General features: G+C 39.3%; 1 protein-coding gene across 1 annotated transcript in view; it reads right to left on the bottom strand.

Moving 5' to 3' along the window:
- Nucleotides 1–25,923, bottom strand: part of MPDZ (multiple PDZ domain crumbs cell polarity complex component) — a 181,095-nt gene that overhangs the window by 15,212 nt on the left and 139,960 nt on the right. The window contains exons 27-36 of the mRNA XM_052645436.1: nucleotides 23,427–23,525; nucleotides 22,625–22,696; nucleotides 20,191–20,353; nucleotides 18,273–18,469; nucleotides 16,845–16,936; nucleotides 16,548–16,638; nucleotides 13,889–13,969; nucleotides 10,767–10,859; nucleotides 10,602–10,676; nucleotides 2,425–2,599 (exon numbers count right to left, since the gene is read on the bottom strand). Of these exons, the coding sequence (XP_052501396.1) occupies nucleotides 2,425–2,599; nucleotides 10,602–10,676; nucleotides 10,767–10,859; nucleotides 13,889–13,969; nucleotides 16,548–16,638; nucleotides 16,845–16,936; nucleotides 18,273–18,469; nucleotides 20,191–20,353; nucleotides 22,625–22,696; nucleotides 23,427–23,525 (1,138 nt within the window). The remainder of the gene's footprint in view (nucleotides 1–2,424; nucleotides 2,600–10,601; nucleotides 10,677–10,766; nucleotides 10,860–13,888; nucleotides 13,970–16,547; nucleotides 16,639–16,844; nucleotides 16,937–18,272; nucleotides 18,470–20,190; nucleotides 20,354–22,624; nucleotides 22,697–23,426; nucleotides 23,526–25,923) is intronic.

Here is a 25,923-nt window from a genome sequence, read left to right as displayed (position 1 = left end):
CGTTTAAAATGAAATACAAATAAAAACTGATCAGAAGGAATATATATCAAACTTACCACACTGGTTGCCTTGGGGGATGGAGCAGAAACATGGGCCCAAGTTTGGGGACAAAGAAGACTTCAATTCCACCTTAATGTTTCAGCTATGTTTAAAACCATCCAACAAATGATTACATCGTCATTGTTACCTTAGTGTGGAGGGTACAAAATTACCTGTAAATTATTTTCTGCACTATTCTGTATTTTTCTTTAATTACTGGAGATAATAGGTAAAAGGAGTGAGAACAGAGTTGAACTTAACTGCTAGTTTCACTCTGATACTCTATGTTTCATGGGAGCCAAACAAACGTCTTAAAAAACTATGATTTGCAAAACTCAGAACTGAGATATGCAGTGGAAACCTAACTCACATTCAGTGAAGACAAAACATAAAGAACATCAGTAATTCTGGTCATGGTGCATGCCACTCATGGCTTTTTAGGTTTCTGATTTGGTTTTACTTTTCATCCTGCCCTAGAGCATCTCTCCTTATGTAATCAAATCTGTAATCAAATCATACATGCAACCGGATTTAATATCTGAGTTTATAACACATTAAGTGAGCCCCACCTGAAGTTTGTTTCTTAATGTCTCAATGGTTTATAAATTTGAATATTAAATACTGGTGCATGTATGCTCAAAATTAAATAAATAAGATTAGATTATGAAAAAATAAGGAGAATATAATCTCATACTCTGTTGTATGAGAGTCTTCATATCATGTTTGGTGATATACCAAAAAGCATATAGCAAATAGCATATTCACAGAAAGTTGGTATACTTGATAGATTAGCTTTAGAGAAAATGTTCTTTTCAGGAATCAGAGGCAGACTAGCTTCTTGCTCCTGAAATGGTAAGAACAGGTGCAAGATATTTTCCTTTATGCTATGCTTCCATTTTGCATCTTATATGTTTATAGACAATGCTATTTAGGGATCAACTTGATATTGAAAAATTAGAAAATTACTATATTTTTTAACATTTTAGAGAATTATTCAGTCTTTCTAAATAAAGGATTACTTCCATTAGATGTTTTTTACTCTAAGATTTTTTTAGCAATAAGGTCCAACTGTATAGTACATCTATATTCAATGTACTGCTGCTGCTGCTGCTAAGTCGCTTCAGTTGTGTCCAACTCTGTGTGACCCCATAGATGGCAGTCCCCCAGGCTCCCCCGTCCCTGGGATTATCCAGGCAAGGACGCTGGAGTGGGTTGCCATTTCCTTCTCCAATGCATGAAAGTGAAAAGTGAAAGTGGAGTCGCTCAGTCCTGTCCGACTCCTAGCAACCCCATGGACTGCAGCCTCCCAGGCTCTTCCGTCCATGGGATTTTCCAGGCAAGAGTACTGGAGTGGGGTGCCACTGCCTTCTCCAATTCAATGTACTAGGATAAACTATAATGGAAAGAATGTAAAAAGAATGTGCGTATATATACATATACACACACATACACACGTGTATATATATACACACACACACATATATACAACTGAGTCAGCAGAAATTAACACAACATCATAAATCAACTATACTTCAATTTAAAAACAGACTTTTAAACCAACTATATTACAAGTGCTTTAAACTGCTGTTTCATTAAAAACCTCTCAAAAGAGCTGAATGTTTCAGTTTGGAAACCAAAAGAGCTTTTTCTCCAAATGCAGAAAAAGTAAACGACTTTTTTAAAATGCCACAAAGCTTGAAATGTATTCTTTTACTGAAAATCAGTGTGATTTTTCTGAAAAAGACCCTCAAAGGAATAATTTGCCTCAATGTAGGAGACTGGCATTTTAATGACATGTGAAATTGTCAGCCTAAGCTCCACATCCAACTATTTCATCTACTTTGTCCTCTTTAACAGTATCTGCTGTTTATACCCAAAGGAAGAACTCATACCCACTGTGTACATGTGGCAATGAGTAACATTTTAGGAGTCTGATATAGTGCCAGGCAAAGTTGATTCTACCAATGAAGTGGTATCATTGTATCCATATTAAAAATGAGAATACTGATGTTCTAAGAAATTACATTACTTACTCAGTAGTATAAACAAGGAATGTACAAAATGAGATATCTCATGTATTAGTAAGATACCTGGAGTCACAGATACTCTTAGCAAAAGATGCTTGGAGAGCAAAGAGTATCACTCCTTTGTCTTAGAGTTGGGCGAGCAGAGGCTCGGAGTGGCTGGATGGGTTTCCCAAGGTTCTATGGCTGGCTAATGCACAGCACCAGATCCCTTCTCTGTATACCATCCTTTCACCAGCAGGCTGTAGGACCATGGCCTATCAAGCAGTGGACTACATACAGGCAGATGGCTCCCCAGCAGGGACTTGATACCAAGTCTGAACACGCCACGAGTGGGAACTAGCAGGAGACCAGCCCTTACTTCGCGTGGGCTCTGGTTCCGGAGAGCTAGGCAGTGGGACCACTGGAGACTGGGGGCTGCTCTTCCTTTCTCCGTTGGCTGTACCAGTTCCTGAAGTAGTAGCCTCGGAGTCTGGATTCTCAGCGCGAATCGTCAATTTCACTTTTGTCTTTGCAGTTTTCAGAAGGTTAATAAACTGGCAGGGTGTTGGTGTGGAGGAGAAATAAAATTAAAGGCAAGTTAGTAGACTTACAGGCAAAAAAGCCACTATGATAGCTGTAATTGGAAACATCCATGATTGAGAGAAGAGTCGGAGGCAAACTTTTTCCAGGCCAGGACTCGAGAGGTCAAGAAAGAATGGCTGCAGTTTCTAGTTTTTTTAATTTCCTGATACTGATTAAGGCCCAAAAGTCTACTTCAGACTATATTCTTCATTATTTAAGAAAGGGCTTTCACTTGTAACGTTTCTAATTAAATACTGTTCATTTCTCTGGATCCTTACAACTCTAGAAGAATATGGGGTGCTTTACCCACTTATGGTCATAGCAAACACCCTCTTCCAACGACACAAGAAAAGACACTACACATGGACATCACCAGATGGTCAATACTGAAATCAGATTGATTATATTCTTTGCAGCCAAAGATGCAGAAGCTCTATACAGTCAGCAAAAACAAGAACAGATGTGGCTCAGATAATGAACTCCTTATTGCCAAATTCAGATTTAAATTGAAGAAAGTAGGGAAAATCACTGGAACATTCAGGTAAGACCTAAATCAAATCTCTTACAATTATATAGTAGAAGTGACAAAGAGATTTAAGGGATTAGATCTGATAGAAAGAGTGCCTGAAGAACTATGGACAGAGGTTCTTTCCTGACATTGTACTGGAGGCAGTGATCAAGACCATCCCCAAGAAAAGAAATGGAAAAATAGTTGTAAAGAGCAATACTGCATAGGAACCTGGAATGTCAGGTCCATGAATCAAGGAAAATTGGAAGTGGTCAAACAAGAGACGACAAGGGTGAACGTTGACATTCTAGGAATCAGCGAACTAAAAAGGACTGATGGGTGAATTTAAATCAGATGACCATTATATCTACTACTGTGGGCAGGAATCCCTCAGAAGAAATGGAGTAGCCATCATGGTCAAAAAAAGAGTCAAATGCAGTACTTGGATGCAATCTCAAAAACGACAGAATGATCTCTGTTCGTCTCCAAGGCAAACCATTCAATATCACAGTTATCCAAGTCTATGCCCCAACCAGTAACGCTGAAGAAACTGAAGTTGAATGGCTTTATGAAGAACTACAAGACCTTTTAGAACTAACACCCAAAAAACATGTCCTTTTCACTATAGGGGACTGGAATGCAAAAGTAGGAAGTCAAGAAACACCTGGAGTAAAGCAGGCAAATTTGGCCTTGGAATGTGGAATGAAGTAGGGCAAAGACTAATAAGAGTTTTGCCAAGGAAGTGCACTGGTCATAGCAAACCCTCTTCCAACAACACAAGAGAAGACTCTACACATGGACATCACCAGATGGTCAACACCAAAATCAGACTGATTTTATTCTTTGCAGCCAAAGATGGAGAAGCTCTATACAGTCAACAAAAACAAGACCGGGAGCTGACTGTGGCTCAGATCATGAACTCCTTATTGCCAAATTCAGACTCACATTGACGAAAGTAGGGAAAACCGCTAGACTATTCAGGTATGACCTAAATCAAATCCCTTATGATTATACAGTGGAAGTGAGAAATAGATTTAAGGGTCTAGATCTGATAGATAGAGTGCCTGATGAACTATGGAATGAGGTTCGTGGCATTGTGCAGGAGACAGGGATCAAGACCATCCCCATGGAAAAGAAATGCAAAAAATCAAAATGGCTGTCTGGGGAGGCCTTACAAATAGCTGTGAAAAGAAGAGAGGTGAAAAGCAAAGGAGAAAAGGAAAGATATAAGCATCTGAATGCAGAGTTCCAAAGAATAGCAAGAAGAGATAAGAAAGCCTTCTTCAGTGATCAATGCAAAGAAATAGAGGAAAAGAACAGAATGGGAAAAACTAGAGGTCTCTTCAAGAAAATTAGAGATACCAAGGGAACATTTCATGCAAAGATGGGCTCGATAAAGGACAGAAATGGTATGGACCTAACAGAAGCAGAAGATATTAAGAAGAGGTGGCAAGAATACACGGAAGAACTGTACAAAAAAGATCTTCACGACCCAGATAATCATGATGATGTGATCACTAATCTAGAGCCAGACATCTCGGAATGTGAAGTCAAGTGGGCCTTAGAAAGCATCACTACAAACAAATCTAGTGGAGGTGATGGCATTCCAGTTGAGCTGTTTCAAATCCTGAAAGAGGATGCTGTGAAAGTGCTGCACTCAATATGCCAGCAAGTTTGGAAAACTCAGCAGTGGCCACAGGACTGGAAAAGGTCAGTTTTCATTCCAATTCCAAAGAAAGGCAATGGAAAAGAATGCTCAAACTACCGCACAATTGCACTCATCCCACATGCTAGTAAAGTAATGCTCAAAATTCTCCAAGCCAGGCTTCAGCAATACGTGAAAAGTGAACTCCCTGATGTTCAAGCTATGAAAAGGCAGAGGAGCCAGAGATCAAATTGCCAACATCCACTGGATCATGGAAAAAGCAAGAGAGTTCCAGAAAAACATCTTTTTCTACTTTATTGACTATGCCAAAGCCTTTGACTGTGTGGATCACAATAAACTGTGGAAAATTCTGAAAGACATGGGAATATCAGACCACCTAACCTGCCTCTTGAGAAATCTGTATGCAGGTCAGGAAGCAACAGTTATATGCAGAGTACATCATGAGAAATGCTGGACTGGAAGAAACACAAGCTGGAATCAAGATTGCCAGGAGAAATATCAATAACCTCAGATATGCAGATGACACCACCCTTATGGCAGAAAGTGAAGAGAAGCTAAAAAGCCTCTTGATGAAAGTGAAAGAGGAGAGTGAAAAAGTTGGCTTAAAGCTCAACATTCAGAAAACGAAGATCATGGCATCCGGTCCCATCACTTCATGGAAAATAGATGGGGGAAAAAGTAAAAACAGTGTCAGACTTTATTTTTTTGGGCTCCAAAATCACTGCAGATGGCGACTGCAGCCATGAAATTAAAAGACACTTACTCCTTGGAAGAAAAGTTATGACCAACCTAGATAGCATATTCAAAACCAGAGACATTACTTTGCCAACTAAGGTCTGTCTAGTCAAGGCTATGGTTTTTCCTGTGGTCATGTACGGATGTGAGAGTTGGACTGTGAAGAAGGCTGAGTGCCGAAGAATTGATGCTTTTGAATGGTGGTGTTGGAGAAGACTCTTGAGAGTTCCTTGGACTGCAAGGAGATCCAACCAGTGCATTCTGAAGGAGATCAGCCCTGGGATTTCTTTGGAAGGAATGATGCTAAAGCTGAAACTCCAGTACTTTGGCCACCTCATGCAAAGAGTTGACTCATTGGAAAAGACTCTGATGCTGGGCGGGATTGGGGGCAGGAGGAGAAGGGGATGACCCAGGATGAGATGGCTGGATGGCATCACGGACTCGATGGACGTGAATCTGAGTGAACTCTGGGAGATGGTGATGGACAGGGAGGCCTGGCGTGCTGCAATTCATGGGCTCACAAAGAGTTGGACACAACTGAGCGACTGAACTAAACTGACAAGGCCTTACATATAGCTGAGAAAAGAGAAGCTAAAGGCAAAGGAGAAAAGGAAAGACATACCCATTTGCATGCAGAGCTCCAAGGATAGCAAGGAGAGATAAGAAAGCCTTCCTTCGTGATCAGTACAAAGAAACAGAGGAAAACAACAGAATGGAAAAGACTAGAGGGCTCTTCAAGAAAATTATAGATACTAAGGGAACATTTCCGCAAAAATGTGCACCTTAAAGGACAGAAATTGTATGGTAACAGAGCAGAAATATTAAGAAGAGGTGGCAAGAATACACAGAAGAACTATACAAAAAAGATCTTCATGACCCAGATAATCACGATGGTATGATCACTCACCTAGACCCAGACATCCTGGAATTTGAAGTCAAGTGGGCCTGAGGAAGCATCACTATGAACAAAGCTAGTGGAAATGATGGAATTCCAGTTGAGCTACTTCAAATCCTGAAAGATGATGCTACGAAAGTGCTGCACTCAATATGCCAGCTAATTTGGAAAACTCACCAATGGCCAAGGGCTGGAAAAGGTCAGTTTTCATTGTTTAAATTACCACACAACTGCACTCATCTCACACGCTAGCAAAGTAATGCTCAAAATTATCTAAGCCGGGCTTCAACAATATGTGAACCACGAACTTCAGATGTTCAAGCTGGACTTAGAAAATGCAAAGAAACCAGAAATCAAATTGCCAACATCTGCTGGATCATCAAAAAAGTGAGAGTTTCAGAAAAATATCTACTTCTGCTTTACTGACTGTGCCAAATCCTTGACTGTGTGGATCACAACAAAGTGTGGAAAATTCTTAAAGAAATGGGAATACCAGACCACCTGACCTGCCTCCTGAGAAATCTGTATGCAGGTCAAAAAGCAACAGTTAGAACTGGACATGGAACAACAGACTGGTTCCAAATAGGAAAAGGAGTACGTCAAGGCTGTATATTGTCACCCTGCTTATTTAACTTATATGCAGATACATTATGTGAAATGTCAGGCTGGATGAATCACAAGCTGGAATCAAGATTGTCAATGACCTCAGATATTCAGATGACACCACCCTTATGGCAGAAAGCAAAGAAGAATTAAATAGGCTTTTAATGAAGGTAAAAGAGGAGAGTGAAAAAGTTGGCTTAATGCTCAACATTCAGAAAACTAAGATCATGCCATCTGGTGCCATCACTTCATGGAAAATCGATGGGGAAATAATGGAAACAGTGACAGACTTTATTCCTTTGGGCTCCAAAATCACTGCAGATGGTGACTGCAGCCATGGAATTAGAAGGTGCTTTCTCCTTGGAAGGAAAGCTATGACCAACCTAGATAGCATATTAAAAAGCAGAGACATTACATTGCCAACAAAGGTCTGTCTAGTCAAAGCTATGGTTTTTTCAGTAGTCATGTATGGATGTGAGAGCTGGACTATAAAGAAAGCTGAGTGCTGAAGAATTGATGCTTTCGAACTGTGGTTTTGGAGAGGACTCCTGAGAGTCCCTTGGACTGCAAGGAGATCCAGCCAGTCTATCCTAAAGGAAATCAGTCCTGAATATTCATTGGAAGGACTGATTCTGAAGCTGAAACTCCAATACTTTGGTCCCCTGACGTGAAGGGCTGACTCATCTAAAAAGACCCTGATTTTTGGAAAGATTGAAGGCAGGAGGAGAAGGAGACGAGCATGAGATGGTTGGATGGCATCACCGACTGGATGGACTGAGTTTGAGCAAGCTCCAGGATTTGGTGATGTACCGGGAAGCCTGGTGTGCTGTAGTCCGTGGGGTCACAAAGAGTCAGACACAACCAAGCGACTGAACTGAACTACTTCTGTTTCTATTGACAACCTGAAGCAGCTTACATAAACATTTTTAATAAAATGGGAACATTTATGCTGAAAGCAAGATAAAGAAAACTATGCAAGAGAAGAATCAAGCCAAATGGAATGTTAAAAACATACACATGCGGGTTAAAGAATAAAACCTATACAATTATTAAAAGTGGTGCTGGAAAGACTGGACAACTACGTGTGAAAGAATGAGAACATTTTCTAACATCATGCACAAAAATAAACTCAAAATGCATTAGAGACTTAAATGTAAGGTCAGAAACTATAAAGCTCTTAAGAGGAAAATAGGCAGTGCACACTTTGACATAAATCACTGCAAGATCCTCTTTGACCCACCTCCTAGAGTACTGGAAACAGAGAGAAAAATAAACAAATGGGACCTAATTAAACTTAAAAGCTTTTGTACAGCCAATGAAACTATTAATAATATAAAAAGACAAACCTCAGAATGGGAGGAAAAATTGCAAGCGAAACAACTGACAAAGGATTAATGCCAAAATACACAAGCAGCTCATACAGTTCAATAACAGAAAAACAAAAACAGTCCAATCACACACTGGGCAGAAGACCTAAAGAAGATATGTTCTTTTCCAAAGAAGATATATAAGAAGATGACCAATAAATACATAAAAAGATGATCAACATAGCTCATTATTAGAGAAAAGAAAATCAAAACTACAATGAGGTATCAACTCACACCAATCAGAATTGCCATTATTAAAAAAAAAAAAAAAAAAAGAAACCACAAGCAAAAATGCTGGAGAATATGTGGGGAAAAGGAACCCTCTTGCACTGTCGGTGGACATGTAAACTGGTACAGCCACTATGGAGAACAGTATGGAGAGTCCTTAAGAAACCAGAAATAAAACTACCAGATAAAACCCCAGCAATAAAACCCAACAATCACACTACTGGGTTTATACCCTGAGAAAACCACAATTCAAAAAGACACATGTACCCCAATGTTCAATGCAGCACTATTTACAACAGCTAGGACATGGAAGCAATCTAGATATCCACTGACAGATGAATGGATAAAGAAACTGCACTGTACCCCCCCCCCACACACACAGGAATATTACTTAGTCAGAAAAAGGGACAGATTTGAGTCAGTTGTAGTGAGGGGGATGAACCTGGAGTCTGTTATACAGAGTGATATAAGTCAGGAAAACAAATACCATATATTAACACATATATATGGGATCTAGAAAAGTAGTACTGATGAAGTTATTTAGAGGAAAGAAATAAAGATGCAAACACAGAGAATAGACTTGTGGACACAGAGGGTAAGGAGAGGCTAGGAGAAATTGAGAAAGTAGCACTGCCATATTTACACTATTCTGTATAAAATAGATAGCTAACAGGAAGTTGCTATATGACACAGGGAGCCCCGGCTGGCACTCTGTGATGACCTGGAGGGGTGGAATTGGTGGGGGGAGGCTCAAGATGGAGGAAACACATATATAGTTATGACTGATTCGCACTGATGTATGGCAGAGACCACCACAATACTGTAAAGCAATTTTCTTCCAAAATAACACAAACTGAAGTTTAAAACGATTTAAGCATCTTGCTGGCCAATGTATAAATGGACACAGTGGCACACCAAATCTCAAAGAAACAGACTTTGTTTTTTTTCTAGCACTTATGAAAGGCTCAAGTGAAACTCCCAGTAAGTACAGTATTAAGACCACTTTTGAGAAGGAAGAAACTCAGGCATAAACAACTATTTACCAACAATAAAAGTTATAAATGTAATGTCTGAGTCTTAAAATCTGTTTACAAAGCAATATACATAGTGGATATTTATAGGAGCAAATTCATAGACAGTATATTAAAAAGTAGAGACATCACTTTGCCAAAAAGGTTCTTATAGTCTAAGCTATGGTTTTTCCAGTAGTCATGTACAGATGTGAGAACTGGACCATAAAAGAGGCTGAGTGTTACAGAACTGATGCTTTCAAACTGCAGTGCTAGAGAAGACTCTGAGAGTCCCTTAGACAACAAGCAGATCAAGCCAGTCAATCCTAAAGGAAATCAACCCTGAATACTCACTGGAAGGACTGATGCTGAAGCTGAAGTTCCAATACCTTGGCCATTAGATGTGAAGAGCCAACTCATCTGAATAGACCCTGACAATGGGAAAGACTGAGGGCAGGAGGTAAAGAGGGCGATAGTGCATAAGATGATTGGATGGTATCACCGACTCAATGGACATGAGTTTGAGCAAATACAGGGAGATTCGGAAGGACAGAGAATCCTGGAGTGCTGTCGTTCATGGAGTCACAAAGAGACAGACCCGACTTAGTTCCTGAACAAAAACAACACAGGAGCAAATATTCACTAAAAATATTCCTTTGGTTTTAATACTAAGTTGACATTTGTTTAGAAGTCTGAAGTTTTCCTACAGGAAAACTGAAATGATATTTATCAAAAATGCCCACTGAATACTGAATTTATCAGGTAACAGGAAAAATACTTAACATCATCTTAATTGGAAAACAGAAAATAGAAATTGAGTACTTTTCAAATCTCCTCTCTTCCTTGCAGATATCTAATATAGCTCCACAGTTTTGATCCCCATGACTGACCCCCACCCCCACACACTTGGCCATTTACAAGGATGAGTTCACAGTACCATTTGCTTTCTTTTGGATAAGTACCTTTTCAACAGGATAGCCAACAACAACTTCATCATCGACAGCCAAGATCTGATCTCCAACTTTCAGCCGTCCATCCTAGATGGAAACATGGAAACTTTTGAGTGATTTTACAGACAGAATTCCCTTCCTCACCAGTTTCTGACTGTAAGAAGGGGGAGGCCTCACCTTGGCTGCTGCCCCATGCTCTGTTAGACTCTTTATGATGACCCCACTGAGTGTATCTTCTTCACTTATGGCAATGCCCAAACCCCCCTGATCCTACAGAAGCAAAAACAGAAACGCTTAGGAAATGTGAAACATGAAATTTATCCAAACAGAGAGGTATGTGACCGAAACTTCTGAACATCATCTTCTTACTCAAAGGCTAGAAAAGCAATTAAAGGTGTTCTAAAATCCACTCTTTGAAATCCCCTTTTCTTAAGCAAACTTTGAATTACTTTAGTGGGATTAAATTTCTCCTCCATCAAATATTCAAATATTCTCATTCCTTCCCTATGTCTAGTATCTCTAGTACTCAGTCGTGTCCGACTCTTTGTGAACCCATGGACTGCAGCACGCCAGCCTTCCTTGTCCATCACCAACTCCCGGACCTTGGTCAAACTCAGGTCCATTGAGTTGGTGATGCCATCCAACCATCTTATCCTCTGTCGTCCCCTTCTCCTCCTGCCTTCAATCTTTCCCAAAGTCAGGGTCTTTTCTTTCCAGCACGTATACCAAGTAACATATCTCTAGTCACTTTATCAACAGATTCAGAAAATAAAAACATATTCAACAACTTAATGAATGTACGTTTGAGAATTCAGTTCTGTGTAATTGATTACGTGACTCAAAACCAAAGCACACTCCTGCCTCCTTTTTCTGGCTTAGACGTAACCACTAATACCGGTCCTTGCACGCCTGTTCCTACCCCTTATCCTTCAGCAGACAGGCTGCCCTGACACACGCTCTGTGCTTTCTGGGCTGAAAAGCCAGACTGGTTACTTCAAAGACTCGGGTTTTGATTTGATACAGAGCGAAAATGCTCTCAACTCATGAGTCCAAAGACTTACCTGAAAACCTGCCAAGGCTAGAAGAGCTACACCTACTTTGGCTATATTTTCCATACTTTCTTTTATCAAAACCAGGTGTTCCATAATGCTGGCTTTTACCTCTTAACATTTATATGAATAAAATTTACCATAGGGTAGTGAATATTTTCATTCTGGTTAGAGCAACTTCCCTCATTAGAGTTTCCATCCAGGGAGACAGAAAACAAGAGACAAAGGAGCTTACATGAGAGCCTCACTTGCCCCTGGACTTGCAGGATCCTGGCACTGAGGTAAAGTTTCATCATCACTTTAAAGATCACGAACACTGCTGCTTTGCTGACAGAGACGACTAATGCCTGATGACATTCCAGACTGTCACTGCTCATCCTCCCCACCACCACTCTTTTCACGTGCATAATACAGAGACAATTACACAGGTTTACAGTAAGCAGGACTCAGCTATAATATACTTGCCGGCTAGATTTGGAAATCTGGATATGTTACTTAACATCTCTAAATCTCTATTTTCTTATCTCCAAAAAGCCTGAATAATAATAGTTGCCAACTAAAAGCTTGCTGTGAGGATCAAGTGTAGTAAAGAAAAGGCTTCAAAGCCTGATACTCTATACAAAAGTGTTGTTATCATACATAAGTTTCTTCTACCTGTAACTCTACAGGATATAATCAAATTGACTTCACATAAAGTGTCAAAAATTGCCAGAATTTTGAAACCCCAAACCTTGATTTAGTGGTCAAAGAATCAAGCATGATGAACAGGAAGTTGAACGTGTTATCACACTGAAAAAATTCCAAGCTCAAAGCCAAGTAAATAACTGAGCTACCCTCTATTTCGGATATTGCACACAATATTCTTTCCTAGTACCATAAAGAAATATTTCACTTGTATTAATATAAGTAATACTCTGTAATCTACTATGACTATAGGTACTCAATTCTGATATTTCATTCTATTATAGTCTATTTACTTAACTGTGGACAGAAAAGTATTTTACTAAGTACAGAGGGCATTTGCTGGCTGTTTACCTATAGAAATTCAAAGATTTGCATTAAAATATCCTGTCCCCTCTCCCCTGCTGTCTCAAAGGACTCTCTCTGACATGGCAACAGAATGAGGGATGCTGGAATGGACAAGTATGGACTTTTTGACAGAAAAAAGCTTTAATGACTTCTGTTCTTTTCCCTTTACCCACAACACAAACTGCCATGACAACTTTTCTTAAATGTATATGATAAGATCAGAGCAATCCATTTTTGTACAGGGTTATTTATTTAAAAAAAATAAACCAAGAAGAATCAGTATTTTTTTCCACTAAGTGCTTAGCAAACTCTGACCACATATCAGGCATTATGCCCACCAGTTTATAAACAACTCATTTAACCTTTATAATTACAATATCAAAGGTAAGCCTATCATCTCCAATTTACAGGTAAGAAAAATGGAGGCAAAGCAAGATCACAAAATGTGTTAAGTCTGTAACTGATGAAATAGGATTCAACCCAGTCAGAGGGCCTCTGGTGCCCTGCCTTGGAGCTGGGGAATCTCGGAGGAAAGCACTCCTTTCTGCTGTAGCATTACACATAAAATTCCTCTGTCCCCCCATTCCACCTCCTCCCTTCCTCTCCTCTTCCCTGAGCATGTCACTGCTCTTTCTGTTTAGTCTGTTCATCCACTGTCTACCTGCATTCCAGCATGAACCTGCAGTACCTAAAAGCATTACAGGATTCTGTTCAACAAACCACCTCTTTCAAGTGGTCACTTGAATCCAAGGTTCAGATCTTTGCAAAAGCAAATACCTCAACGATGCCTATCAGTGAGACTTCTAGGCATTTGGGCTTTCGGTCTGCCAAAGGACAAAGCCTATAACTTGTTTAATTTTTTATTTCGTCCATAGCAAGTCATTGTAAATAAACCAAACAAAAGATCACTAAATGTCATACCTTGGGACAATAATAAAGGCAGGAGAAGCTGGGCCCCTGCTCAAGTATCAATTAGCACAATGGTTATCAAATGTTAGTGCACACTGGCATCATGGAGAAGGCTTATTAAAACATCAGCTGAGGGCATACCCCAGAGCTGCTCCTTCGGGAGATCAGGGGGGCCAAGCACCTGCAGTTCTAACAAGCTCAAAGGTGATGCTGATGCTGCCTGTCTGTGGAGACTAGTTTTGGGAACCAGTGAATCAGGACACCAGTGTCAAGATCCTCACATCATTTCAGTCCAATTCTAAGCAGATTTACCTTAGGAAGTTCTAGATGTTGCACGTTTGTCAATGAACTGAGGTCAACAACTGCGTCAGAAGTAATAACACTCGGTTCAGCCTGGCAGAAGGAAAAAAGCGACAAAAGAGGCAAATGTTATGTAGTTTTGCTTGACTAAGTAGTTGTTTATTGTTGTTGTCTAGTCACTAAGTTGTGTCCGACTTTTTGCGACCCCATGGACTGTAGCCCACTAGGCTCCTATGTCCATGGGATTTTGTAGGTAAGGATACTGGAGTGGGCTGCCATTTCCTAACCTGGGGGATCTTCTTGATCCAGGGACTGAACCCATGTCCCCTGAATTGGCAGGCAGATTATTTACTGCTGAACCACCAGGGAAGCCTCAAAGGGTACACTTAATTAACATTATTTCATATGCTATATTCCATCATTAAAATTTTAATACTTAATGACATTTATGAACATTATATCTTAAAGATATGAATGAGGTGTGATTAGCCAGCAATTATTTTGGAGCACAGAAACATAAAATGCTTCACAAGACTGCATGGATTTACTCTATAATGATGCCTAATAGTAACCCAGCTCCGAACAGTGCAAGCACTGACATACAGAATGCCAGCACACCACTCACTATGTTTTGCTGTGCTAGACATCACGTGGATGTAGGAGCTATTAAATGTTGTACCTGAAAGTTATTAAAATCCATTTTCTTGATGGACATTTTTGGTACAACTCATATGAAAATAAAATTTTCTCCTTTACAGTCTTGAAAAAGCACTTGATTCACTCAGTTCCCCATTATGATCAGTGAGTCAGTTCACCAGCATGAGACAATGATTTGAGCATCTTGCGTACAGAAAAGCCTAACGTTTAGATATTAATTTAGGGAAGAGTTGGCACCCCACAGCAGTGCTCTTGCCTGGGAAGTCCCATGGATGGAGGAGCCTGATGGGCTGCGGTCCATGGGGTCGCTAGGAGTCGACACAACTGAGCAACTTCACTTTCATTTTTCACTTTCATGCATTGGAGAAGAAAATGGCAACCCACTCCAGTGATCTTGCCTGGAGAATCCCAGGGACGGGGGAGCCTGGTGGGCTGCCTTCTATGGGGTCACACAGAGTTGGACACGACTGACGCGACTTAGGAATAGCAGCAGCAGGGAAGAGTGTTTCCAATTCTACACCTTTTCCACTGATAGTATCATACTTCCTCTAATTTTAAGTTTTCATTCTCTATCTCCTTTTACTCACTCTAAACAAAGTAAACACAAAACTTTCACCAAAACTCTCTTAAATTTGTGTCATCCTCTGGCCATTGCCTTTTCTTTCCTGAATTTCTTATCCACCATTTGCTTTATCAAAATCACCAATAATCTTCTAGTTGGCAAATACAATGAACCCTCTTTATTCACCTTCTCACTTGAGTTCCCCGCAGTATTCAAGGCTGTGCTATATATACACCCTTCCTCAATGGGGCCCTCCTCAGCTGCTGTGCGACCCACCCACCTGGTTCTTTTTTTTGGACCTGTCAATTCTCCTTACAACTGACATCACACAATTCTGATCTTGGCTCTCATCTTTTCTAAATGTCCTCCACAGACAGAGCCTGAGCTCCCATAGCTCCCAAGCTGGCATCTATGGGGACTCATCTCTAAACTTCAGACCAGACGTCCCCATGAACACTTCTACCAGGCTTTCCCACAGACACCTCATTCTTAAGCTGCCTCGGAGAGAAAGTTCTCTATTTTTAAATAAATACCTGCTTCTCTTTTTTTACTTTTTCTATTCTGATAAAAGTTAACCATCTATTAAGTCACCAAATCAGACATCCGGAAGCCTGGTACATCTCGTCGGTTTCATTCTGTTTCCTATGCATTCTCAGCCCTCAAATGGTACCTGGTGTAAGTGAATATATCTGTTGGATGAATACATTCTCAATCAGTCATTTTTCCTCACTGAATATATTTAGTTAGGGATGAAGTGATATCTATTTGGGTTCTAAAGACCTGACACAACCATTTCTTCTCTCTCCCTCTTTTATTTTTGGGCATCAGTTCAGGTCCTCCATATCTATCCCATGAATTATTTTAATTCTCTTACTCTCTTCAACTTAACTTCTCTGTCCTGAAACCTGCGATTTTTCTCTGTACCATTTCCAGAGTTCTTAAAAATAACCTTCATTCTCTGAGTCTGCAAAGATACAGCCTAAAAGACAAGGTCTGCATGGCGATCTTCATCACCCAACCCTACCTGTTCCCTGCCTCCCACTGTTCAGCAGGGCTCTGCAGTTATCAATTCTCTGCGTTTTCCAGAGCCTCCAGCCCATCCCTCAATCCATGTCCTCTGCTCGCAATGTTTATGGCCCCTAAGACATCTACTTTCAGTGTACACCTCATGTGCGACCTCCCCTGTGTTCACATTCTCTCCCCAGAGGTAACACTGTCAACTGCTGTTCTACCTTCATTCTTCCCTTGACAGGCTCTACTACTAGGCTGCAAGCAAGCAGTGCTTATTTACATGAGTGTTCCCTAAACTAGGCTATAAACATATTAGGGATCAACAGGATCAAGAAATTTACTTCTCTCATATATCCCTGAAAGGGCTCTATAATTATCAGCTAAATTAATAAGTGAGGCATAAACTAAAGCTTCCCAGAGAAACAAATGTAAGCTACAAACCTCCTTATTCTGAAGATTCTCCGAGGTAGCAGGCGCGGGTTCCACTGTATGCCCAGGACATACAGCCATCTGACTCACTGCATCTTTATTTCTAAAGGAAAAAAGCACTAACCTGTAATATGACCATTCATGCTATTTTCATTCTTTAGCTTGAAGACTCAGATTATTAGACAAAATTCTGTAGCCACAAAGACTTGGAACTATAACAGTTACACTATCATATACGTTTCATTTTTATTCAAAAGAATCAGAATTGAACGGCTAAGGAAAAATAAACAAGGAAAAGAAAATGCTCACCTGATAAAAATTATTTTTACTTTAGAAGGGGCACATTTGATGATTGATGAAGCATTCTGATGACTTCTTCCATATAAAATTTGACCATTGATCTATGAGAAATAAATATCACTAATTGAGCCCAGAATTTTAATTTCACAAATTTTTACCTTCTTTCTAATGAAAATGAGTTCGCTGGTGGTGCAGTAGTAAAGAATATGCCTGGCAATGTTTGATCTTCTGGGTTGGGAAGATTCCCCCAAGAAGGAAATGGCAACCCATTCCAGTATTCTTGCCTGAACAATCTCATGGACAGAGGAGCCCGGTAGGCTACAGTCCTAGGGCTCACAAGAGTGAGATAGGACCTGGCAACTAAAAAACAACAATCTAATGAAAAGCATTTTTTTTTTTTTCTTCCTTTAAAATAGTACATACATTTTCTTTCCCAGAACATGAACCTGACTTTGATGCTGAGTTAAGAAAAAGCTCATATTGAAAACTAACATTAAAATTCCATGCACGTAGTCTGATCTCCATGGAATAACAAGGCATCACTTGGACTGACTACAGGAGAGTATCCAGGCAGGCAACAAGCTTCTAGAGTACTCTGCACAAGCAAGGGCTCTGCAGAGGCATCTGTGATCAGCACAGGTCATCCTGGGAAGGCCTGACTATCACAGTTCACAGTTAATATCAGAACTCAAGGCCTGGGGGTAGGCCACTGGGAGAAGCAGTGCTGGTATATTCAGGCTTCAGGCAGTGGAAGGTGCTTAGGCAGCACACTGCCTAGTGGAAACTGCCAGTCAGTCATCCTGTCAGTTAGCCCCTGCTGACTGAGCCTTCCCAGCGAAGAGGGAAACACAGGAGGCATGGGAAAATGCGCTAAAGCAGTGTAAAGACACATGGATCCCAGCCTATAGGAGGCAAGGACAAAAAATGAAGCAAACACAATTCTAAACACTATAAAAGTAGAGTCCACAAGTTTATTTTGCTTGGTGGGCTGAATTACTGTTAATGTTTTTTAGCCTTAAATTCAACCCCACAACAATCCACCCTCATCAAGTCTACCATGAGGGATTCAACTTCTAGAAGGTCCAGGGATCAGTCTCATTACAGGGGCATGACTGGTCATTTGGTTTTTCAAAAGCTCCTAATAAAAAGGCAGCACACACAAAAAACTGTTTTTGAAGTGTGATCTTTATTACTGTCTTGGGGCAAAAATTTTTTCTGGTGCTACACAGTCACAACCTTTAATGGAAGTTAATGGGAGCATGGGTGGTACTTAGTAGAGATTTGGTCTCGAGCCAAATTTGCTGCAATGCATCTTTGTTATTAGGTGAGTGATAGTTTTCTCAGTCGCCATGAGACCCAGGTGGGTTTTCTGGAAACTGATGGCTCCGTCACACCAATTCAGCGGGAGTAAATGCAGCGTTTGCCATAAGAACTTACCTCTAGAAGCTCATCTGCAATCTGCAGTTGACCATCTTTCCCAGCTGCTCCATTTGGATCAATCCCCACTATAAAAACACTCATCCTTGATCGGTCTTTGTTCCCAGCAAGGCTCAGACCCAAACCACTACGACCTTTCTCTAGTTCGATCATGTGGAGCTCGCCTGTGAGGGTTCCGTAACGTTCTCTGATATTTTCTGCACACAACAAGAACAAAAAATTCACAGGGAGTAAGAGATAATTCACAGCCAAATGCTTTACTCTGGACGGTTATTGAGAATGGCATTATAAGGCCATGACTGTACCAAAATATAATTCTTAGCAGTTAAGGACAGCTAAACAGACTGGCCTCCTGGGTGTCAAGACTGGTTTCCTAGAGCACCCAAATTTTGAGTAGCTTTTCTCCCCCTACGCTGCAGAGAATACGGTGTCTGACTAATCAGTTCACCTGAGGTGAGCAGATCCAAAGAAGTAATCCATGTGATCATGTGAATAAGCTCTCCAAAGACTGTGATTAAAACAGAAAGTTACTATATCATTTGCAGAGAACAGAACATCCACAGGATTTGTCTTCCCTGGTCAGGGGAAACTTTTCTCCCACAGCAACACAGACACTGCACCTTGCATCATGCTGGGTGGTGCTTGGTACACAGATCCAGATTAGATGGAATGGGTTTTCTTATTGCACAGAGCCATCCAACCAAGACACATGGACATACCTGTTCTCATTAAATGAGACCTTTCATATTTCCCATCTCCCATGTTCAAAAGGTAGAGTTTATTCTGTAATCTGGTAGGTGTCCCAGGCCCAGATGAACAACCAGCCAGTGGCTAACACTTACCAGCAGGCATGTGAGGGAGCTAATAACCTGCTTTCTTGAGCCATTTAGTTTTGGAGTGTTTGGGAATATGATAATAGGTAACTGAAACATTCCATTTCATGTTTTCCTCAGAGTACATTCTGGCCAGTTTGATGGATTAGCAAAATATTCTAACTTCATTAGAAATAAGATTAAGAAAACTGCAAACTTTACAAATCATCCCTTAGAAAATCTTACTAAAAGGTTAATGTCATGCATTCTGTATTAATTCTTAATTGCATCAATTTCATAAACTGCCATTTCCTGATTCATTCCAGAATCTAGCAGTACAAATTTTATACTTTGTACTTCCCCAAAGCACATACCACAGTATTCTTAAGGAAAACAATTACACTTTTTTAAATGAAACTTTTTAAAGCACTGACACATAACTTTGGTCTAATCTCTGTAAAATGGCTTATTTCGTTAGGAAACAGAGACACTTCCATGATTCTATCAATAATTGCCTTCAAATGATTCCTGTGTGTCAGGCATTGTGCTCAGACATTATCTAATTAACCCTTAGCAACCTGAGGCAGAAAGTGCATTTTAAAAGAGGAATAACCACCACGCTGCAACTTAGAGGTCATTAAACAACTTGCCAAATGCCCCAAGTTTTTCATCTCAACACTTACACTATGTTACCGTGTTAGTACAGAAATACTTAAATTCCAGGTTGTTTAAATAGCAACAACAAATACATTTTATAATGAGGAATCTGAGGCCTAAAAGGGGTGATGCTCTGTTGGAGACCATGAGAGGGCGGTCTAGGACAGCTGCTAAGAGAGTGCCTTGACCACCTCAACTTGCAGAAAAATGCAAAGCAGGCTTGAACGGGGTGGCAGATTTACAAAACAGAAGAATGTGATTTCATGCCTCAGGAATGTGTGTTATACTCAAGTACAACAAACATTAGTTCTTTTCCTACACAAAACTGCATCATGTGTAACTGAGGATGAAATGTATTTACCCATCTGGGGCATAAGCCTTGAGAGAACCAGAGCTATGAACAATTTGAAACCTCTTACGAGTCAATGCATTTGAAACAGACAACTTACTCCAGCTGTAACCAAACTCATCCCCTTCATCCACATCTTCTGAGGTTTCATTTGCAGATGACAGAGCGTGATCCCCACTCATTTCTGCCAACACTGGAGGCAGGGGTGGAGGCGAGTGGCACAGAGGAGGCTTTTCTGGCTCCGATTCTGACTGACTGGGCACCTGTGGGGACAAGAAGAATGCAGTGGGTATGTGCAGTCTAAGGAAGGAAAACTCAAGGAAAAGAAGACTGAAACATCAAAAACCAAACTACTAGCTTTAAAATATCTAACATATTTAATAATGGGAAAACACACATATATAAAAATGGCAGACAGGATTCAGGTAAAGCTTAAATACACTAAACAAATCAGTATGTTCAGAGCACGATCCATTAAACGACTACATGGTATTTTAAGGTGAAGAATTACTCAATTTGCAGGCTTAAATAACTGCAGATAGAAAAGTTGTACAAATTTCATGTTTTAGGGAAAAAAAATCTCATTCAAAATTCATTTAGACAAGATTGTGGAAGTCTAAAAAAGTCTTCCAAGAAATTGGAAACAAACTAACAATGTTAATCATGTAATCGAACAAAGCAGTTCAAAGCTTGTTAGAGAGATTATATATAAATATTTTTATTGCTACCTGAATCCTCTCTCCACATGACTCAACAAATTCATGAAATAAGCACTGCACATGCAGGATCCTCTACCAGGGTGACTGCTTGTTAGCAAAGAGCACACAGATTCAGATCTGAGGGGCTGGTTTTAAGGGACAAAACCACCATCCGCTTGCCAAGGTAGCCCTAAACATAAATGGAAAAACAGGGTTGAATACTTCATAAAAAGCCAAAGCTTGGTTGGTATGTTTGCTGTCACTTAAGTTTACGAGTCAATTTTTTTTTTTTTTAAAGGGATTTGATATCATCGGGTTCTTTCCTTTTCTTAACTGAAACATAGTGGGTCAGGTTTCATATTATAGACTCTCAAGCAGATTAGGGCTAGAAACATCTTTATGTCACTGAGTCCATTTTATTCATTTACAGATTAAAGGCCAAGGCCATGAGAAGCAAAAGATTTTGTTCAGAATAACCTAGTGAAACTAGACTTCTCTTTGGTTAATTTCTAACCTAACTCAATGCACTTTCCACTGTATCATGTTTTCTCCTCCAGTTTCTACAGTAAGACACAGAGTACCTAAATCAAGGGTCACAGACACCCAGCTAAAGTTCTAACCCGTTGTCAGGCTGTCCCTAATGCCCTGAGCCTACATTTATCCTTCTTTGTCTATTTTACTGTTTTTTTTCCCTATACAAAAGTCCCTCTGATATGTCTCGTTTTATTCTACATGTGTATATCTGGAAAAAAATGTGATTAAAAGTACTTCTTACAGAATACACGAAATGAAAGGAATGTACAAATACTTAGAAATTATTCAATGGTGTTAAGAGTCAAAATACATCTAAAAATAAAACCACAGGGTGCTGAATATGATCTTTCTTTGATGATGCAGACACTACTTCAGGACTCTTAAGCTGCCCCAAAAATGGTCTGGGTAAACATGAATTACTATTTTTCTGGCAAAGCACAGGAGAACTGATTGACAGCCACTAATGGATGGGCAACAGATTTTCAAGTCACAGAATCTGCTGTATTTAAAATGCTTGGTTTACATATCATTGGTCAAACAGACAAACATTATTAGTGCCAACAGAATCCTGTTATCTTCCCAAGTGTTGTGCCATAAAACTTTCAAAAAAGCAATGCACAAATACATAAGAACAAACAAACAAAAAACTTCAATTGATCCAGAAGGGTCAGTAATGATACTAAGGTAGGGAGAAACATGTAATTTAGAATTTTTCTCATTAAAATTCTTTTAAAAATTTACTAACAATGGAAAATTTGAGAAGCATGAATTAAGCCCATTTCATTTTCAAAAAGTAGAATCAAGTCTAACTTAAACTTGTCAAAATTTTAATAAATTTACAGATGCAAATTTTATAGATCTTACTCTTTGCATAACTTTCCTGAGCTGTTATTTTCCTTAAAAACAAATGAACAAACAAAACTTCCTTGCCTAAAAACTATTCAGGATCTTACTTAGGCAGAATATTTTCATATTGTGAATAAACTCAAATGCTGCCCTAACATAGCTGGTTAATCATAAAGCCAACATAAACCTGCATTTACTAAAAAGGAAAAGTGTTCTGTTTTGTTATGCCTGATATTCTCATTCTTACTTAGACTGTGGAATTTAGCTTGCTGTTGACACTTCTAAAAATTTATCCACAAAAACACAATTCTTTAACGAAGACCATTCAGCCCTCGCTGGCAAAAATGCAGTGTACTTGAAATCACTCCATGCCATGTATGCACACAAGTATAATGTACACGCATAGCACACTGTAGCACACTCACTGACTCATGAGAATTTCACACTAAGACAAACCTTAAATGGTGTGGGAGCAAAAGGATTAGTTGGGGAACAACGGAAGAGAACTCTACTTGATTTCTGTAATGCCTACAGTAACAGAAAACATATTCCTTCAGATACAGCATCTTTGATTATCTGTATTACAATAACATGAAAATCAAATGAATATTCATAAAATGCTTCCTGAAAAAAACTGTTAACAGCTTTTCTCCTTTCACAATCAAATTATAGTATACAACTTCTCGTAAGTTTTTGTTTCATTTTTGGATTTATAATTTCATCAGAATATGACAAATCCAAGTATAGACTTACAAATGTTGAAACAGTTCCCTGCTTCCTGATCAGGCATTTACATGGACATCCTTTATGAATATTCAACAGATTCTTGTACATACACAATTATGTGTGGGCTGATTAACTAAGGAAGAGCTTTTAGGAGCACCTTGTATAAGTCTAAGAAGGACTTAAATCAATACAAGGTTTTTAGAGAAATTATGTATAAAAGTAGCTTATATGCTTTGCAACTAACAAAAATTTATATATCTGAAAATTCAATTCACACCAAAATATAAGAAGGGCAGTGGACTCACGATCTTCCCTTACTCTTCAGAAGGGCCATCTAATTTCAGCTATAAAAATGAATAGGTTCTGGCAAGAAAATGTGCTTAAGAAAGGATTTGCATGCCCACTCCAAACACACAGTTGTTTTTTTTCCTTGCCCAAATTCAGTCAACACTGAACTGGGACAAACGCACAGTAGCAACAAAGAACAAAACATTGGAAAAAGGCAATGGCAAGACAATGGTCATTATCCAACCTTGTCAGCGGTGAACTGTAGAGAATCAGCAAATGGGTTAGTGCTGCTGAACTTGTACTTAGGGTAAAGGTTGTGCGGCAAGGAAGGCAAAGGGGATTTCTAAAAGGAAACATAAGAGGCGCTGAACGCAAGAGAAATGTATTTAAAACAACTCCATTATAAGGACAAAGTAATTACTGATTTAAATAACTGTGACATCAGATCCTATCAGATTTCATCATTAATAACAACATCTTATAAAACAGTCTAGAACTAAGTGTTTCCTAGAGCAACCTGAATCCACACACAAATCCAAATCTGGCCACAAAACACATAAGGAAGCAAGTCTATCAAACTGGCCCCGAATTTCTTTCATTTTCACTGAATGTTGTCACTATCGCCGAAAGATAAGCCTATATATTTCACCCACTTATATTAACATATGTTCCATGCATATCAGTAAACATGCTTCAGTATTAAAAACCATAAATGGCTTTTTATTTATACTTAGAAGCAAATTATGCTGTTTTGGTTAAAGAAAAACAAAAATAAGAGTCTATCAGTTGCAGAATGCAAATTAAACGTGTCTTCTAGTCCACTGGTAATCTTCAGTGTTGTGTTATTTTGTTTCTCAGTTAGGAGTCTTTTTATACCTTGATTAGGTTTTAAGGTTGCTTCAATCAATAGTATTATTTAAACAGAGAAATCAATAATTTTTAAAGAAATGAACCACTTCCTACAGTGTTGTTCTCTATCTGCCCACTTTTTGTGGTACTAGGAACATCACAAAATATAGACAGACGGCTATTTTTAATTTCCTATAAAAGTTCCCATTTTATTGGGTAATTTATGAGGTTTGGGTAATATGTGAAGTCCTGCCTTAGAGTGTTCACATAGGTTTTGTGGCTTGCCTGATATGTCCTGAGCTTGAACTACTGGAGTTGAAATATACATATTACAGGCAGGATGACTGCCAAAGAGAATGTAGCATTTTCATAGAAAAAAAGTAATTTCCTTAGCACAATAAATTTTTTTTCACACTACTTTTTCTTTTATTGACTATATCTTTCAGAGGAAATTGCAGACATTTAAAATTCAGTTTGGCTCTAATTAACTGTTTGTGTTACTTCTCTCTATAAAAAAGCCCTACTGGCAAGCATGGAGAGTAGGAAGAGGTTGTCACGTGACACCACCCTGCACTCCACAAAGAGTACCCTCACTCAGTACAGCTATACTAAAGCTTATGCCACATTACCCTTTCAATCTGCTCTTTGTACGAAGTTTTTTCCTACAGAAGGAAGATGGGCAAAAGAAATGGGCACGCTGACATTTCTGCTCATCTCAACTTTCCCTCTGCTTTTCAATTTAAAATGTCAACTCCTGCTTTACAAAACGGAAGATCACAAATGCAAAAAAAAAAAAAAAAAAAAAAAGACCATTTATTAAGGTGGAAGAAATGACCAGGCAGAGATTAAGAACACATCCTAGGCAAAGTAACTCAATGTAATAGAAGGTAGATTATTTCTAATCCTCATACATGGAATTGTACAGTTTTACATTTCCTTTAGAATTCTGTAGAACAAGATGAATCAAAATAATGATGACAAGAAATGAAATATTTGAAGAAAGCTCTGGTTTTTTTGTTTGGCTTTGCTTTTTGCTTTTTCAACTTGTGGCTCACATAGGATTAGAATTTGGCCCTGAAAGGAGAATATAAAAGTACAGGATGAGCACAGCACATGAAATAGCAGAACATTCTATTATTAGGGAAGGATTTATAGGGCAAGTGTATTTCTCATTAAAAAATCAATGACAAAACTTGTGTTTATAGTTCCAAGGGCTGATAAAAATAGAAATGTTATTAACTAAGAAGAACAGGAAAGAAAAATCATCCTCTGGCCCAAATTAGTGGGGCCCACCCCTTAATATGACAATGTGGTCAGACTGAATTGTGAACTGTCATACTGGTGGAATTATTGAGTTTAGTTCTGGGAAGTTCTAATTCTTGAACAGTTGGAGAGCTAAAAAGACTGACTAGTTTTTAGTCTATGTACAAGATTTTCTTGATGCTTTATTACATCCACAAATAAAACATTTACCATTGAGAGACTCTTGTTTGGTCACTAAGTTGTGTCCGACTCTGAGACCAACCCAATGGGCTGTAGCCTGCTAAGCCTTTCTGTCCATGGGACTCTCCAGGCAAGAATACTGGAGTGGGTTGCTATCTCCTCCTCCAGGGGATCTTCCCAACCCAGGGGTCAAACCCACGTCTCCTGCACTGGCAGGCAGATTCTTTACCACTGAGCTACCACGGAAGCCCAAAGAGACTCTGAGGTACTTATGATACTTTTCCCTATAGATTCCTGGAGGCATGACTATTTCCACAGATAAGTAAATTACTGAAAACTAAATATATCTCATTTTGTTGTACTGAGCTAAAGTGTGTATACTAAGTTGTGTCCAACTCTTGTGACTCCATGAACTGTAGCCTGCTAGGCTCTCTGTCCATGGGATTTTT

This window comes from Budorcas taxicolor, chromosome 8, assembly GCF_023091745.1.
Source record: "Budorcas taxicolor isolate Tak-1 chromosome 8, Takin1.1, whole genome shotgun sequence".
NCBI lineage: Eukaryota > Metazoa > Chordata > Mammalia > Artiodactyla > Bovidae > Budorcas > Budorcas taxicolor.
This window is presented reverse-complemented; position numbering and strand designations above follow the sequence as displayed.